The sequence below is a fragment of the Panthera onca genome, chromosome A3, assembly GCF_046562875.1.
Source record: "Panthera onca isolate mPanOnc1 chromosome A3, mPanOnc1 haplotype 2, whole genome shotgun sequence".
Classification (NCBI taxonomy): domain Eukaryota; kingdom Metazoa; phylum Chordata; class Mammalia; order Carnivora; family Felidae; genus Panthera; species Panthera onca.
The window spans coordinates 126,282,551-126,300,821 of record NC_138341.1 but is presented as its reverse complement, the minus strand read 5'-3'; the positions used below and the strand labels follow the sequence as shown (position 1 = coordinate 126,300,821).

Here is an 18,271-nt window from a genome sequence, read left to right as displayed (position 1 = left end):
TTTTTGGGCTATAGGTCATTTGATTATACGCTTCAAATTTCTAGGACAAATGGAATTTCTTATGGCCTCTCCCCCCGCCCCAAACCATTAGAATCTGTTAGGAATCAAAATAGTTGAGTGTCTGAGTGCTTCGAGCCCAGCATCTTTTCAGATTGCACACTCCAGTGTTTCATTTGGAACAGAGGGGCCGCCAAGCCACCTGTGAAGCCAGCTGTTTGCTTCCGAAAAGTGGTAGAAAGAAAAGGACCTTTTTGTGGTTGCCCTGTGTCTGAGGAAAGGGGGACTAGGCTAGCTTGTCAACAACAACGGTATTGCTTTTCTGGTCACCCGGAAGCAAAGGGAGGCATGTGGGTGAGAAACCCCACCAGGGTACTGCCCCGGTGCAGGGCTCATAGAGAAACTGGGTTCAAAGCCACCTCTCCGCCTGGAGAGTGCAGGGACTGTGTCCAGTATCTGCCACATCATGTCATCCCAGGGAAGGGTCATCCCAGAGCTCCCCCTCTGGCTCTTCCTGTGAACTTGGCTAGGCTCTCCTCTCCGGAGGAGCAGGAGGACGGAGGGCCAGCCAGACGTGATGACCCCCACCTCCAGGTCCGGAAAGTCAGCTTGGTTTTTGTTTTTGTTTTTGTTTTTTCTCTCCCTCTCCTTTAGGAGATGGGCTTCCTAAAACCCAGTGTACTGAAAAGCCTCCCTAGAACAGTCAAGGTCATGTCTTTCCCAGGTTCTAGAAATCTAAAAAGACAGACAGGTTCCTGAAGAGGCGTTCATGTCGAGGCACATTGTCTAAGATCGGGGTGGTGACTTATTGCCTGTGTTCTGTGTGTGATCCCCAGGCATCCTCTCTGGGGGGCAAACCCACCTCCCTGGTGGCTGGCGTCTCTGTAGTGACAACCCTTTTACAAATGAGCACCACGTGGCCCCTCCTTCTACGCTGCTCAGTGCTTCCGGCTCTAACCTGCCTTCCTGCCACTCCTCGCTGCCTGCCCTCACTGACCCAAGTGCTGCCTGTTCCCAAACACGCCTTGGCTGATGCTGTCACCTTCCCAGTTCTCACTTCCGCCTGTTGGACATCCTACCCCTGCCTGCAGGCCTCCCCTCCCCCACCCCCACCCCAAGACAGACTCCACGAAGCAGCTTTTTCCAAACTTCTCATTCACACTCACTGTTTTGGCCCTTCCCAAGTCCTGCTTGTGTATAATCATTGACTTTATATTTTTATTTAAAGCCACTTACTCTTAATACAAAAATGAAACTCCTCTTAGATGTAGATTTGACCAGCACACACGTAAGGCATCTACTCACCCTGACGAGCACTGAGCACTGTGTACAGTTGTTGAATCGCTATATTGTGCACCTGCAGCCAACCTAACGCTGTGTATGTTACCTGTACTGGCATCACGATTAAAAAAACAAAACAAAACACTTAATAAAACAACAGCAACAACAAAGAAGGCAAGTCTCCTAACTTCATGATAAATACCATTGTGTTGGGAAGGTTCTGGCTTCGGGTTGGAGTTACCTTTAGTGTTAGGTGTCGAGGCCATTAGCAGCTTACCGGGACTTAGTCCTGGAGGGAGTCGGAGGTTAAGGGATACTTTTCTCTCTGGGTGACTTCGTGTTGTTCAGTGCTTTGACCTACGGGAAGCCATCCGATCCTTTGGGGTGCATGCTTCAGAGGTTCCCTAGCCAAAGGGATTCTCTTCATCTCCAGATTGACTTTGGTTGGTTCTCTCACAAAGTGCTCACCCGGTTCTGTCTGTAAAACGAGCCTCGTGCGGTGACTCTGCTCATCCACTGGTCGTTGGGCAACTTGAGGGCAGGAGCTGTGTCTCGTTCCCATTTCCCCCAGAGGCCCAGATGAGAGTCTCAGAGGTGGGCATGTGCTCACGAGAAGGGGCTGACCCTCTGAGACAGACGTGCAGAAGTGGCCTAAGCGGGTACGGTGAGATGGGCGCCTCCGTCGGCGTGTCCCCGCCACGCTGAATTTGTCGGGCATTCCTGGCTGGCCTCGGTTTGTCTTACCCAGAGCCTGCTGGCCTAGAGGCCCTGCACGTGAGCCTGAGTCCAATCCACCGTTCTTTTGTTTGTGTGTTGTTTGTGTTTTCACGCATTGGCTTTAGTCGTAGGTAAAGCTCCACCATCCACTATGGCGGGCGGCCAGTCCCCACCCGAAACTCCGCTCCTCACCCGCTCCTCCTCCCAAACTCCCACGGCTGGTGTCACGGCCACCACCAGCACCACGTCCACCGTCACGGCCCCGGCCGCCGCCGCCACGGGAAGCCCGGTGAAAAAGCAGAGGCCGCTTTTACCGAAGGAGACTGCCCCGGCCGTGCAGCGGGTCGTGTGGAACTCGTCAAGTAAGTTTCAAACGTCTTCCCAAAAGTGGCACATGCAGAAGATACAGCGCCAGCAGGAGAGCCAACAGGAGAGCCAGCAGCAGCCACAGTGCTCCCAGGGGACGAGATATCAGACCAGACAGGCTGTGAAAGGTACCACGCACGCCCCCTTCTGTTCTCGTGGCGCCCGCTCCCTGTTCGCCACATCGACAGGAGAGAGAGAATGGTTTTGTTTTTTCCGTTCCTTTTTGTTTCCCGGCCGTTGCATCTTGAAGGCCTCACGCGTTCCATTTGGCATCATTTTTAAAAATTGTCTCGCAGCTCGTTTTTTTCACTCCTATTTATTTATTTTTCGTTTCTGAACGATACGTGCGTATAGGCTTCTTAGAAAAGGGTAAAATATTTACCCCCAGATCTGTTGTCTTGATTGAACTTCCATTTCATCCTCCACCCTTTCTCAGCGGCCACTGTTCACTGTAAAACCCTTTTTTGTGCATGTACGCATATATATTTACATATATATGAATCTTCATAAAAAATAGGACTTTTTTTTTCTTTTTTTTAAAACATAAAAATGGTACCATACTTGCTTTTTTTTACCCCCCTCTTTTTCTTTTTCTTTTTTTCTTTTTTTTTTTTTTTTTTTAACCCATCAGCATGTTTTGGAGGTTCATCCATGTTAGTGCACAGAGCTCTTCGTTATTCTTTTGGACTGCTGCATAGTATTCCACAGTTGATGTAAATCAAGTATTCCCCTACGGATGGGCATCTAGATTGCTCCCAGTTTTTTTTCTGTTGTGAGCAGTGCTGCAATGAATATCTTTGCGTAAGTTTTCTCGTGCACATCCGTCAGCCTCTTGGCGTTACCTTGGGAAGAGTGCTTTCAGTGTGAGACCCTGGTAGCAGAGAACTAGGGATTAGCCCCGTGGAGAAGAGCCGGCATCAGTCAAGAAGCAGTTGCCGAAGTTGGGTAATCAAAGCCGCCCGACACCCCCTCCCCCCGCCGCCTCGGCCAAGCCATGCAGGAGGCTCCATCTGGTGCCGTGCAGAGGAGTACCAGGTTGCCTCGTTTTTTGAGCACTGATGCAGATCATGTTTCCTAGGGAAGCCCGCATCTAGATCCTTGGAGATTGGGGTCTTTGGTTGAAACCCTCACGTACTGAGCGCAGCCTCGCGAGTAGAGCTGTGAAGAGTAGCAGCAGGATGTGGGTTGAAAGGTGGCCAGGTCTTGAAGAGCCCCAAAGAATCCCTTCGAAGACGGGGCGGGGAGGGGTGGTTGGAGGTAAGAGTAACAGATTGGACAGGTCCAGTGGGAATGCAGCTAGATTGCTCTTGCTGTTTATTTTTTATTTTATTTTTTTAACATTTAATTCATTTTTGAGAGAGAGAGAGAGAGAGAGAGAGAGCGAGCCCGAGTGGGGGAGGGGTAGAGAGTGAGGGAGACAGAATCCGAAGGAGGCTCCTGGCTCCCAGCTGTCAGCACAGAGCCCGACGCGGGGCTTGAACCCACGGACCGCGAGATCGTGATCTGAGCCGAAGTTGGACGCTTAACCAGTTGAGCCACCCAGGCGCCTCTGCTCCTGCTATTTTAAAGAGCTAGTGGGGCAGAACTAAATCTAGGATATTCGAGGTCGGGATGACTAGTTCCAGTATTTTCTGTCTTCGCGCCCCGTCAGCATTACGAGCTTCCCCAGGGGAATTTAGGTGCTGGAGTTGAGAGGCCCATTGATGGTATGGTTCTCAATTTCCAGGTTGTCTTGTGTCAAAGGTGAACAAAGCTGGATACTAGTTAAAGTGGTAAGGATGGGTTTTAATCAGTATGTACTGTTACGATAGGGAGAAAAAGTCCAGCCTGAACTGAAGTCAACCCTACTTTGTACAGAGGTGACGAGGCATTTTAAAGGGAGAACGGACGGGGGTAGGGAAGGGGCCGAGTGAGGACCTCCAATAGAGTCAGGGAAGTGGAATTTTACAAAAAATGGGAAATGGGGGTTGGTCCATGTGAAACCCACGTGGGGCTGCTAACTGCTGCTTCCAAAGTTAGGCTCCTACCCTCCCTGGGAGATGGGCCACAGGGGGTTTGCTGTAACAAACAGTAAATTTATATGGCAGCCTTGAACTTTCTCAGGCAGGCACTTTAATGGGGCCTGGGGTCATCCTAGGGATGCGGCCTTGAGCTGTTAGAAAAGTTGTGTTTGCCTGAGGCTTGGTCCCAGAAATGGCTTAGAGGATCCTAGTTAGAGTCTGGTCAAAGGGAGGATGTTTGTCACTTGAAAGTACAAAAGCTCAAGGGGCACGCATCGGGGACTTCACTACCTCTGTGCAGCTTCGTGCTGGGTCGGGCCCTTCCCGTGGCGGTGGGGTGACCAGGACCCTTTCCTTTCCTAGCTGTGCAGCAGAAGGAGATCACACAGAGCCCATCCACCTCCACCATCACCCTGGTGACCAGCACCCAGTCGTCGCCTCTGGTCACCAGCTCGGGGGCCACGAGCACCCTCGCGTCCTCAGTCAGCGCAGACCTGCCCATCGCCACTGCCTCCGCTGATGTTGCTGCGGACATTGCCAAGTACACTAGCAAAGTGAGTGCCCATGGCACCTGGGGGATGGGGGGGCGTGTCAGAGGACCAGCTTCCGGATGGGAGCCTGGCGAATCACGACCTTGCAGGCTTTACGGGGTGTTTTGGAGGGAAGACCCTGTTTGAAGTGAAGATCTCCAAGCCCAGATTCTTCCACTTGGCTCTAAAGTTGGATCTAAGCAGAGAAATCTAGAACGGGCTGCATCTTGTTCTGAGCGCTTAGATTCTAAAGTTAGTACAGAGCAGGAAAATGACACAGCGGCAGAATTACCCTGAGGAACTCACGCCACTCGTGAAGGCAGTTTCCTTAAGCGCTGGGACAGGTTCCTGTTCCGTCAGTTGATAACAGACCAAGGAGTTGGTTTATGATTCAAAAGCCATGTGGAAAGAAGTGACACGAGTCTTAGGCAGGAGGTATGTAAGGTATGATACCCACACCAAGATGAACTAGGGAGGGGTGGATTCCCTCCCGACTCACCCACCCCCTGAGTTCACTGCTGGGTGTTCGCTCAGTGCAGACTCTTCCTCTTCATTTGCCAGGTGCTTCTTTGCTCGTTGAATTCAGGCAAATACAACCAGGAGCTGTTCTCAAGGTCACATGAGGTTGCTCTGGAGTGATACGTGGGTCCGTAGCCACAGACCGCTCGATAGCGGAATAACCACGAGGCCAGGATTTTGTCTGTTTTGCTTACCTCCAGGGCCTAGAACGGTGCCTGGCTCACAGTAGGTGTTGCTGCAGGGTCGTTAAATGAATGCATGCTGGTGCCTAACTTCTCTGTGTTGGGCTTACTACCGTGAAGGGCTATTAATAGTAGTTAATGAGGAATAATCTAGGCAGAGTGTTTAGTATATCACTAAGTAGGCAGTAATAATAATTTACTCTTCACTAAGGAGTAAATGATTAGTTAGTTACTAATGAGTACACTATTCAGGTTTATAGAGAGCATGGGTGACCATTACTGAGGATTGCTGTTTCTAGAATTCTTGAAGTGCCATGATAAAGACTTGCTTTTTTTTTTTTTTTTAATTTTTTTTTTTTAATGTTTATTTCTGAGACAGAGAGACAGAGCACGAATGGGGGAGGGGCAGAGAGAGAGGGAGACACAGAATCAGAAGCAGGCTCCAGGCTCTGAGCCATCAGCCCAGAGCCCGACGCGGGGCTCGAACTCACGAACCGTGAGATCGTGACCTGAGCTGAAGTCGGCCGCTCAACCGACTGAGCCACCCAGGCGCCCCAAGACTTGCTTTATTACATTGTGTTAAAGGTGGACTCTCCTTTAGTTCTGGATGACCAGTGACATTTATAATTTTCTACCAGTGTGTTTTTGTTGGTCATTTTCTTCCTATTCCTTCCATTGAGATGTGTCCGGTATCATTACCCAACAAATGAGCACAAAACATAGCAACTCAAACCAGTTCCCATTTCTCCTCACAGTTTCTGGGGTCAGGAGTCTGGGCAGGGCTCAACTAGGTCCTCTGCTTTAGGGCCTCTGGCAGATTCCTCTCAAGGTGTTTGCTAGGGTTGAGGTTTCATCCGAAGGCTCGACCAGGAAAGGACCCATTTCCAGGTTGACTTAGGTGGTTGTGAGCAGGATTTACTTCCTCAATGGCCATTGGGCTGAGGGTCTCAGGTCCAGGCTGGCTCTTGGCCAGAGGCCGTCGTCAGTTCGTGCCATGTGGGCCTTCATACTTGGCAGTTTGCTTCCTCAAAGCCAGTGATAGAAAAAACCCGTTAGCAGGATGGAAGTCAGTCTTCTGTAACCTGATCTCAGAAGTGACAGCCTGTTACCTTTGTCATATTGCATCAGTTAGAAGGTCACTAGGCCAGCTCACAAACACTGGAAGGGAGGGGGTTACACAGGGTCACAAACGCCAGAGCACCTGGGATCATTGAGAGCCATCTGTCTTTCACACTAGGCAAGATGGTCCAAGTACTAGATAGTGTTTGCATGTTGCCCTGGCTCGAAACCTGCTATAAGTGTTATGCTTATATGGTATTTACTTAGCTTTCATAATAAATTGATGAGGTAGATACTGGTATCATCGTTGTTTTCTAGATGAGAAAACTGAGGCTCAGTGGGGTTACACAGTCTGAATGGTTGAGCTGGGATTTGAATAGTAGCAGCCAGGATCTTAAAGAGTGGCTTTGAGCCAGTTTGGGAATACCTGGGAAGCCTACTGACCACAGATGCCCAGTGTCCATGAATTGATTGTTCTTGCACGTGCCTTTTTCAACAACCCTGTCTGACCCTCCCCCCGACCCCCTTGTCTACGGAGAGAATCAGTACCAGTCTTGGGGATAACTTGGTCTCTTATTAAAATTTTTTTTTTTTTAAACATTTATTTATTTTTGAGACAGAGAGACAGAGCATGAACGGGGGAGGGTCAGAGAGAGAGAGGGAGACACAGAATCTGAAACAGGCTCCAGGCTCTGAGCGGTCAGCACAGAGCCCGACACGGGGCTCGAACCCATGAACTGTGAGATCACGACCTGAGCCGAGGTCGGACGCTTTACCGACTGAACCACCCAGGCGCCCCAACTTTGGCTCTAATTTAGTATGTTTGTCCTCCTTTTGAATTAAATGCATGAATTGTTAGAGAGTCCCTGAGTGTCAGAAGAGGAAGGATTCAAGGGGTGATGATCTATTGCCATTCTTAAGATTTTAGTCTTCCCTGTCCACCTACTGGTAGATATTGATTTAATATTTTTATTTAAATTTAATATAGTTTTCTTTAAATTGACCGAAAGAGTGAAACTAAAATTGGGTCTACCATTCTCAGAGAACCATTCCTTGTCAAGGCTTGAAGCCCAAGTTTGTTTTCCTTTGGTTAAAAGGAGAGAGTGTCACGAAAGTGTTTGGTGCATAGTGGCACCATACTGAGACTTTTTCCTCATGTGGTATGCAAGTTTATGGAGGAATGGAAAAGGAGTGATCTTTTTCATTCCTGATTTCAAAAGGTGTCTGGTGTGCCTAAATGGTCTCTTGTTCTGCTAAGTTTAGCCTTACCAGCACCTTCCATTGATTGGGTCCAACTTGCCTAATTGACAGATGAGGAAACTGAGGCCTGCCGAGTGGACCTGGTGAGTGGTTTGCACTGAGCTGGTTTCTGAGCTCCTGCAGCTGTCTTTATTTCTTGGGCTTCCCCTTTGCTCTTACCACAAAATCGAGGAATGAACTTTGTGATAGACATTTTCTTCGCAGTTAAGAAAATGAGCACGGTGACATATTTTTGGAGCTGATGAACTTTCCTGCCTCCGAGGTGACCCAGAGTTGAACACCCAGATCTGTGTGTGTTGGCAGAAGGATGCTCTTTTATTAATGCTGAGTCCTTTGCTATATTTGGAAGAAAGAGTGAAAATCCGTCCACAGATCCATGATTTCTTTCAAATGGAATGTAACCATTGCATTAGGAATGTATTGAATTTCATCCACTTTCTAAAGTTTTCTTGTAAAGCAATTTAGCCTTAAGATTTTAAATTGACATGGTTGGTGCAGCGGGGCGGGGAGGCCCATACAGGACGACTGGGGAGCGCGAAGTGTTTTTCCTGGCCGTGTTCATGTGTGGCCCCCAAAACAAGTGAGGAGTAGAAATCCCAACGGTGATTGTATTCGTTTTCCTCCCATTTTGGGGTGAATTGGGGGTTATTATTTTGGGGTTTGGCAGTTTATTAATTACAGCACATGTGGATTTTTTTTTTTTCCCTGTAAAAATAAGATGAACAGGTATTTCTTTCTGAATACCTGCCTTGTGGCAGATACTGAACCATTGTCTCCACATGGGTTTTTCACCTAATCTTTGTGCACACCCTACACGGGCCCACTGTCTTTACCCTTGTTTTCTACATGGGGGAACTGAGGCTCAGAGAGTGGGTGATGGTGGGAAGAGATCTCGGGCATCAGATACGAGGGTGGTTTTTGTCATGCCTTCTTGTTGGATTGGAGCAAATTGCAAAACACAGTGGAGACTTTGCTGCAGCCAGGCCAGGCCCCGAGGCCTACTTTGGTCTCCTGTCCTCTCCTCTTTGTCCTGTGACCCGGGGAGGGGCGGGGAATCAGCCAGCAAGTGGTAGGCAGGAGAAAAATCCTGCAGACACATTCAGTCAGCAGGGAACTAGGTGCCTGCCACGTGGACCTGAGCTGGTGTCACAAACTTGCTGATGCCTTCAGGGCTCAGAGAGTTAAAGAAAAGGAAGATGGCACAGTGGACAGGCAATGGGAGGGAGCCCTGACCAAAGTCCTTCAAATACCGAACCAGCTATCGCCACATAGTGGGCTGGGTTAATTCGTCCATAAAAACGGAGGACTGACCCAGTCTGTGACCCAAACAGATCGCGAAACCTCTGCACTAAGTGGAAGAAGGTGGTCATCAAAGACCATGTGTTGTGTGACTCCAGAGATAGAAAATATCTAGATGAAGCACATCCATCCGTGTAGAAAGCAGATCAGTGGTTGTCGGGGGTGGGGGGCGATGGGGACCTTTGGGGGGTGAAAGCTAAGGGGCATCCGAGTTCTCTTTGGGGTAATGGACTGTGGGGATGGAGGTACAACCGTGAATCTATTAAAGGCCATGGATTTGTGCACTGTAAATGGGTCCATTGGTAGATGAATGAGATCTCAATAAGACTTTTTTTTAAAGGGGAAGGAATTTAGAAACAACAGTCACAAAAGGAAACAATTCCTCCCTTGAACCCATAGTGCTGGCCAAAGCAAACAGGCCCGGGGCCCAAATTCAGCCTCTCTAGATTAGCCTCTGGCTACAGAAACTAGCTTTGTGTATTCCTACCCTGGATTATACCTGAGTTTCTCGACCTTGGCACCAGTGACATTTTGGGTTGGATAATTCTTTGTTGTGGGGGCTGTTCTGTCTACATAGCGTATATAGCTCATCCTTGGCCTGCACCCACCAGATGCCAATAGTCTGCTTCCCCGCCCCCCCGCCCCCCCCCCCCCCCATCAGTCATGACAACCACAAGCACCAAATGTCCTGTGAGGGACAGAACTGCCCCCTGTTGAGAACAACTGCTTTGTATTGGGTAGGTTTTAGATGTATGTCATCTAGAAAAGCCTCAGGGAAGCGATCACCTGAATTGTTTCTGTTTTTATCTTTCAGATGATGGATGCAATAAAAGGAACGATGACAGAAATCTACAACGATCTTTCTAAAAACACTACTGGGAGCACAATAGCCGAGGTCAGAGATGACACATTCCTTATTTGCTAAGAATGTTATACGGGCTGCTGTAAAATGGTGCCAGGAAGCAGCTTCTCTGGAAGTCCCTCCAGGGTGCTCTGCTGATTGTGTTTGTTGGGAAGGGCGTTTCTTTACTTAGTCACAAGGCTGGCTCTGTGGTGGGGATACACACAGCTTTGTGTGATCCGTTCACTTCTAGTCAAACGGCCAATACTGGAGCCTGAGTTAACCACCCTAGTGAAACCTGAGATTAATCAGTTCCTTTGGCCCCATGTATAATTGTCTCCTGGCTCTCTGTACGTTTGGACATTTTTATACAAGGGATCCTTGTTGTCTTAGGATTTGCGTGCTGAAAGCCTCCACAATTGTGTGGTTGCCTAGGGAATAAAGCAGTTAAAACATGAAAATGTCCACTTAGGAAGTGACCATTTGTAAAAATAGATCTCTTTGAACTGACTTCTTAGGCTAGGCTAATTCATTGTAAGCCAGGTGCGGAAGGGTCACCAGGTGAAATGACAAGTGAAAGAACTTCTTGAGGTCATCGAAAGTGATGTTGGAGACAGGGAAATTCCATGCAAGCCACTGACCTGTGAGGGCCGGCACTCAGAAGAAGAGAAAATCTCCCCCACGAAGGTGTCCTAATAGGCTTTCAGCAGAGAACAATGTGCATATAAAGCTTTGAGAAAGGTCCCGAAGGAATCAGTGAGTTCCCGGGATATTTTGCTCATGTGCCCATCTCTATGATGAGACCAAGGATTGGTATGTGGTTGAAAACACAGATCCGTAATGTCTCACTTGAAACCTTGGGGTCCAGATATGTGCCAGAATTTTTCAGAATTTGAAAAGGTAATCTGCAGCTATCCGCCCCAAACAATACAACATTTCTGCTGTGAAATAATGCTTGTTCACACAAATTAGGGTTTCTCCACCTCGGCACTTCTGACATTTGTGCCAGATGATTCTCTGTTACGGGGTCTGTCTTGTCCATCGTAGGGTGCTTGGCAGGTCCCTGGCTTCTACCCTATTGGCAGTAGCACCCCTCCATTGTGACAGCCTCAGAAGTCTGCAGATCTTGCAGTGTCGTGGAGGGAGCGGGGAGGACAAAGTCACCGTGGTGGAGAGCCACTGTGGTTATCAAACACTGTAAATAGGGCCCGTGTTCAGGCGGAGTTTATTTTTCCCCTCCAAATGAATTTAACTCCTCCCTCCAAAATTACCCTTTGGTTTCCAGAGATGTTAGGCTTTGGAGTTTCAGGTGAATAACTATAGATTCCATCTACAATGTTAGGTAAGAGGGGCGCCTGGGTGGCTCAGTCGGTTAAGCGTCCGACTTCGGCTCAGGTCATGATCTCGCGGTCCGTGAGTTCGAGCCCCGCGTCGGGCTCTGTGCTGACAGCGCGGAGCCTGGAGTCTGTTTCGGATTCTGTGTCTCCCTCTCTCTCTGCCCCTCCCCTGTTCATGCTCTGTCTCTCTCTGTCTCAAAAATAAATAAACGTTAAAACAAATTTAAAAAAAATGTTAGGTAAGAGATCAAACACAGGTAACTTTATTTGCTTTAGTTTCACTTTTTCAAGACCAATTTTTTTTTTAATTTCATTTTTTATTTTTTAAAATTTACATCCAAATTAGCATATAGTGCAACAATGATTTCAGTAGATTCCTTGGTGCCCCTGACCCATTCAGCCCATCCCCCCTCCCACAACCCCTCCCGTAACCCTCAGTGTGTTCTCCATATTTATGAGTCTCTTCTGTTTTGTCCCCCTCCCTGTTTTTATATTATTTTTGTTTTCCTTCCCTTACGCTCATCTGTTTTGTCTCTTAAAGTCCTCATATGAGTGAAGTCATATGATACTTGCCTCTCTCTTACTAATTTCGCTTAGCATAATACCCTCCAGTTCTATCCGCGTAGTTGCAAATGGCAAGATTTCATTCTTTTTGGTTGCCGAGTAATACTCCATTGTGTGTGTGTGTGTGTGTGTGTGTGTGTGTGTGTGTGTGTGTGTATACACCGCATCTTCTTTATCCATTCATCCATCGATGGACATTTGGGCTCCTTCCATACTTTGGCTACTGTTGATAGTGCTGCTATAAACATGGGGGTGCATGTGTCCCTTCAAAACAGCCCACCTGTATCCTATGGATAAATGCCTAGTAGTGCAATTGCTGGGTCGTAGGGTAGTTCTATTTTTAGTTTTTTGAGGAACCTCCATACTGTTTTCCAGAGTTGCTGCACCAGCTTGCATTCCCAAGGACCAAAGTTCTAATCAAGCCTTTCATTTATTTGTTATTATTTTTTTTATTTATTATGAAAATCTGTTCCTTGTTTTTACTTTATTCATTCATTCATTTTTAAAGTAAACTCTGTGCTCAACATGGGACTTGAACTTACAACCCCAAGATCAGAAGTTGGATGCTCTAGCAACTAAGCCGGCAAGGCACCGTCCTCCCGCCTTGTTTTTACTTTAAGTGGCTTTTTCTGGAGCCGGGATTTCTTGGAAAAGACAGACAACTTCTATAGTTGACCCTTGAAAAGCAGGTTTGAACTGTGCTTGTCCATTTTATGTGGAGTTTTTATATAGTATAGTACTGTAAAATGCATTTTCTCTACCTTGTGATTTTCTTAACATTTTCTTTTCTCGAACTTACCAATGGTAAGAATACATTATCTAATATACACAACATCTATGTTCAGCTGTTTATGTTTTTGGGGAAGGCTTCCTGGTCAACAGTAGGCTGTTACGGTTTTGGAGAGCCCAAGGTTACGTGTAGATTTTTTGACGGCATGGCCTGTGGATGCCCCGGCTCCCGCTCCCACGTTGTTCAAGGGTCAGCTGCATTTCGTTTTCGGAAGCAGAGTTCCTCTTGAATTTGGGATAACCCACTGGTGCCCACCTCTCTGGCCTGCAGCGTCCAGCTGCTTATGCCTCACTTGACCGCGTGGCGTTGACTCTTCAGCTGGTGAGCCCTGTCGGTGAACGCCATCCAGACACGCCTTCTAAGAGTCTTACTCTCCCTCATTCCAGATTCGCAGGCTGAGGATCGAGATCGAGAAGCTGCAGTGGCTGCACCAACAGGAGCTCTCGGAAATGAAGCACAACTTGGGTAAGTCCTGGTGAGCTGGCCTGCGCCGAGGGCGCTTTTGGGTGTGAACTTCCCCGCAGCTCTGGAGGCGGGTGCCGGCGTGAATGGAGTCAAAAGTAGGCTTGGGGATGTGATGTCCCGCTGCTGGGGAGACCACAGAACCCTGGAGAGTCTAACCCGTGGACACGAGGTGTAAGAGCAGGTGTTGGGGGGGTGGGTTCCTTCTTCTTTTCTTTTCAAAATAACCAACATCAGTAGCGGGAGTAGCAGCAGCAACAGCCGTAGCTGTTCCTGTTTACTGAGCTCTGAGTCAGCAACCGTTTTAAGTACTTTGCCACGGATCCAAATTCTCACGGAAACCCTTCTGGTGAAGAGCTCTGTTATCCCCGTTTTTAGGTAAAAGCAAGTGGGGCACAGACATGTTGAGGAAGTTGCTCAGAGTTACACAGCTGCGATTCGGGCGTGGGCACTCTGGGTCCAGACCTTCCCTCTGAAGCACGGAATATTGGGCATTTTCACAGATTCTCAAACACTTGGTGTGTGGCCCGCACTGCGGAGAAAGCTACTTTGCTGGTTGGTGCAGACTGAGTGCTGTTTCCGGCCTATCGTTGTGTGTCCCTGTTGTGAAAGGCTTTCCCCCCAAAGGTAGAGCACTTCCCTTGAGACCCTCATGTAGTGTCAGCCTCAGAGCCAGAATGCTGGAGGCCACCGTGTCTCCCTCGTCACGGGGGCAGGCCCAGGTGTGCCCTCTGTCACAGGTGACACACGTTGAAATCGTGCATCGCAAACTTACCTTACGAGGCCGCCCTTGGGAGGAGGGAGCCCTCTGCTTCTCTGCTTGTTGCCACGCAGGAAGTTTACTTGGGTGTTGTGGCTGCTTGTTACTTTTATGCAGAATCTCTCCATTAAAAAAAATTTTTTTTTTTTTACATTTATTTATTTTTGAGAGACAGAGAGAGACAGAGCACAAGGGGGGAGGGGCAGAGAGAGAGGGAGACCCAGAATCCGAAGCAGGCTCCGGGCTCCGAGCTGTCAGCACAGAGCCCGACTTTTGGGGCTCAAACTCACAAACCGCGAGATCATGACCTGAGCTGAAGTCGGACGCTCAACCCACTGAGCTGCCCAGACGCCCCAGAATCTCTCCATTTTTAAATAATTAGCTGCATGTTTGGAAAAAAAAAAAAAAAGTACCTGCGGGCTGGCCAGAACGTGCCCATGGTCTGCAGGCTTCTAGTTAAAGGGACAGAAAGCTGGCGTCTAACACAAGTGCAAGGGGGTAATTTTCTTTTCCTGGTGTTTTTTTTAGACGAGTGCATGTGTGCTTGTTGTTTTGTTTTTGTTTGTAATTTTCAGTAAGAGAATCTTAACGAATTTTAGCGGGATCATTTACTTTTCTTTTGGTGTGCAGGCCACCCCCGCCCCAGGGTGAATGGCATGGGAACTTTCCTATCTGAAGTGAAATTAGAGAAGCCCCAGCGGACTGAGCACTTTGGTAGTTGATCGGTCAGAGCGAGTCATAACGCCCTGTCTGGTAGATTTACTCCATGGCCACTGAGCTCACCGAATAGAAAGTGTGTCTGAGCTCTAGTGCCAGCTGTGCCCTTATTGGCTGTATGCCTCAGTTTCCTCATCTATGAAAGGGTTTTTTTTTTTTTTTTTTTTTAAAGCTTATTTATTTATTTTGGAGAGAGAGGGGGGGGGGCAGGGGTGAGGAATCCCAAGCAGGGATCCCCACATGGGGCTCCAACTCAGGAACCATGAGATCATGACCTGAGTCGCAAGCAAGAGCCCGACACTTGGCGACTGAGCCGCCTGGGCGCCCCCGAAAGGAACGGTCTGGTTAGAGCTGGTCTCCCAGGATTAGTATGAAGGTGAAGTGAGTTGATCCAGGGTGTAACACGAGGTGCCTTGTAGTATTTGGTTGCTAGAAAAGTCCATGCTGGTGACAAAACTCAGAGTGGGCTTCGTGGAAATTGGGTCACGGGTTTATTTGACGACTTCCCCCAGGATCCCCGTGGGGCTCCGGCTCCCTGCGTGCTAGGCACCTGGCGTTCTCTCTCACCGCGCAGCTCTGTCTGATCACGTGACGAACGCTCGTTTTGCAGATGCAGATACTGGGGCTCGGCGAGGCTAGGTTACTCGCCTGTTGGGGGGGGGGGGCGGGTGTTGCACAGCTGAGCCCCCTCCGAGCCAGGACCCGCGCCCGTGTCTGTTGGAATCCCCGTCCTGGACTCCCTTTCCGATCTGGTGTGAAAGTCTCCAAGCCCCGGGCGGGGGGTGGGGGGACTAGTGATGCAGCCCACGTCCTCTCCCCTCGCCCGTCAGAGCTGACCATGGCGGAGATGCGGCAGAGCCTGGAGCAGGAGCGGGACCGGCTCATCGCCGAGGTGAAGAAGCAGCTGGAGCTGGAGAAGCAGCAGGCGGTGGACGAGACCAAGAAGAAGCAGTGGTGCGCCAACTGCAAGAAGGAGGCCATCTTCTACTGCTGTTGGAACACCAGCTACTGCGACTACCCCTGCCAGCAGGCCCACTGGCCCGAGCACATGAAGTCCTGTACGCAGTCAGGTACGGCCACGCGCGGCCTGCCCGGGCCCTGGCCGGTCTCGCCGGACGACCGTGACCGTCACGCACGAGCGGGCAGCGTGCGCGCGCCCGGCGGACGCTTGAGGCACGGCTGTTGTGAACGTGGGGCCTCCTTCTGTTACTTGCCCGGACTGTCGTCGTTTCATGTGGCAGTGGTTCTCGGTGCGGTGATTTCGGTCCCCACCCCGAGACGCCGGCAGGGACCACAGACGTGTGTGGTCATCCTAACCGAGGGGCGGGCCGCCGGCCTCCGGAGGGCAGAGGCCAGGGATGCTGCCGCCGAACCCCCGCGCGGTGTGCCAGACGGGCCTCCCTCCCGCCCCCGGGCCGAAGAATGATCTGGCCCTAAATGCCAGTAGTACTGATACTGAGAAATCCTGCTCTTTAATTATTTTTTTTAAGTTGGTTTATTTTGAGAGAGAGAATATGTTTGCGTGCACGAGCGGTGGAGGGGCAGGGAGAGAGACTCCCAAGCAGGTTTCATGCTGTCAACACAGAGCCCGACTCCCGGCTCGTCCCACGCCCGGCGAGATCATGACCTGAGCCGAAATCAAGAGTTTTTTACAGTTAGCTTGTATTTCTGACAAATAGTATTAGCTTTATTAGTTTATTACTTTCCATTTTGAAGAATTTAATTTAAAATTACATAAACAGGGGCACCTGGGTGGCTCAGGCGGTTAAGTGTCCGATTTCAGCTCGGGTCATGATCTCACTGTTCGCGAGATGGAGCCCCGCATCAGGTTCTGTGCTGACAGCTCGGAGCCTGGAGCCTGCTTCGGATTCTGTGTCTCCCTCTCTCTGCTGCTCCCCTGCTCACTCTCTGTCTCACTGTCTCTCTCTCAAAAATAAATAAAACGTTAAAAAAAAAAATACATGAATAATACGACAAGGCAGTGTGTCTTTCACACTGGCAAAAATTGGAAGGTGATAGGTGACCACGATTGAGAAGCACTCCAGCGGCCAGGAGTTGGCAAATGCTTTCTGTGAAGGTCCAGAGAATAAATATTTTACGATTTGTTGAAGCTGCTCTACTGTACTGATTTAGGGAGAGGACAATCATAGACAAGGTGTAAGTGGTGGGCGAGGCTTTGTTCCAGTAAAACTTTATTCACAAAAACAAGTAGCACTGGGTTGCCAGCTCTCGCTCTAGAGAGGTCTTGTGTATTTCGTTATTTTAAAAAGGCAGTATTGAACTATACGTTGTTGGGTCCTTTGTCCTTTAGGGAGATGTCTTCCTAATGGCTACTTTAAATCTCTTCTAGCGGTAGAGTTAAATTCTCCTACGTTCTGTAATGTGTCTATGACCCATTGTTGTTGTTATGACAAGATGGCCAAAATGTCCTTCAGTTTTCCTTTCTTTGTGGCATTATAATGTCCGTCCTTCCGAAATTCCTCTCAAGTGCTCTTTTTCAGTTTGTCTAAGCTCCTAGCATCTCCAGAGACTCTGTCTTTGCCATTGTGTCGTTTTTCACATGGGTTTCCCAGCCCTGCCTCGGAAGGAAGGAAGTCTACAGGGATAAAATCGATCTAAAATTAGAAATTGTGAAATGAGTAATGCTAGATCCGAATTCCAGGCTGGTTCTGCTGACGGGCTTCATTTGTTCTCCCGCCATGCTTTTGGGTCTGGGATGACTTAACAAAACTTGAATTAATGAACTGCTAAAAATTCACATATTTTCGCACAATGTCTGGAATTTCAGCTTCTGGAAAACTTTGGAGTCCTGGCCACTTTGGGCCTGTTCTCCTGGGTGGGACTGAGCAGAGGTGCCTCTGTTACAGACAGCGGTCGGGTCAGAGTTGTTCCGAGCGATGGCGTGGCCTCGTGCAGTGCGCGGCTTCCTGTGGTTCTGGAAGCCGTGGCCCTCAGCTTATACGTGGCTTCTCTCTTCCGTTCCCCCTCCAGCTACTGCTCCTCAGCAGGAAGCAGACGCCGAGGTAAACACAGAAACACTAAACAAGTCTTCTGGCACACAGGCGGCCCCTACGGATGCCGCCAGCACCTCGAAAGACAAGGAGCCTTCCACGGAGAAAAGCAAGGACAGCGGCTCGGTGAGTAAGCTGCTCGCCTTTGGCCAGTGACACCAACACTTAGGGCCAGGTGGCGTCTCAGGACCTGTCCCCATGCCTGTCTCCTCTGCAAGTCCCATGTTGTGGGAGGTCTGTCTTCAAGGTGGGGCAGTCAGACTGCTGGTGGGGGTGACAGGCTTAGCAGGCCTCCTTTTCACCAGTGGGCATGCGGGCAGGGACAGAGCGACGCGGAGCCCGAGTTGACATTCGTGTGATTCGGCAGCTGCTCTCTGGGGACTCTCAAAGCTTATCACAGTGTTGTCCAGTAGAACCTTCTGTGATGATGGGAGTGTTCTGTGTCTGCTCTGCCCAGTATGGTATCCACTAGCCACACGTGGCTGTTGAGCCCTTGGACCGGAGTTGGTGTGAGCAGAGACTCTCGCACTTTGAAATTTTATTTAATTAATTCAAATACAAGCAGTCACACGGTGCTAG

At 49.3% G+C, this 18,271-nt stretch overlaps 1 protein-coding gene and 1 long non-coding RNA gene across 23 annotated transcripts in view; both read left to right on the top strand.

The window, feature by feature from the left end:
* LOC144615867 (uncharacterized) overlaps positions 1-18,271 on the top strand; it is a 742,065-nt gene that overhangs the window by 323,600 nt on the left and 400,194 nt on the right. The gene's annotated exons all lie outside the window — the stretch shown is intronic.
* The window catches only part of ZMYND8 (zinc finger MYND-type containing 8), a 125,303-nt gene that overhangs the window by 97,098 nt on the left and 9,934 nt on the right, over positions 1-18,271 (top strand). For 15 of the 22 annotated variants that reach the window (XM_078443984.2, XM_078443981.2, XM_078443983.2 and 12 more), the window contains 6 exons: positions 2,121-2,489; positions 4,725-4,915; positions 10,025-10,105; positions 13,129-13,207; positions 15,512-15,751; positions 17,673-17,818. In XM_078443984.2, the coding sequence (XP_078300110.1) occupies positions 2,121-2,489; positions 4,725-4,915; positions 10,025-10,105; positions 13,129-13,207; positions 15,512-15,751; positions 17,673-17,818 (1,106 nt within the window). The remainder of the gene's footprint in view (positions 1-2,120; positions 2,490-4,724; positions 4,916-10,024; positions 10,106-13,128; positions 13,208-15,511; positions 15,752-17,672; positions 17,819-18,271) is intronic. The other 7 variants (XM_078443993.2, XM_078443995.2, XM_078443992.2 and 4 more) reach the window with 1 other exon arrangement.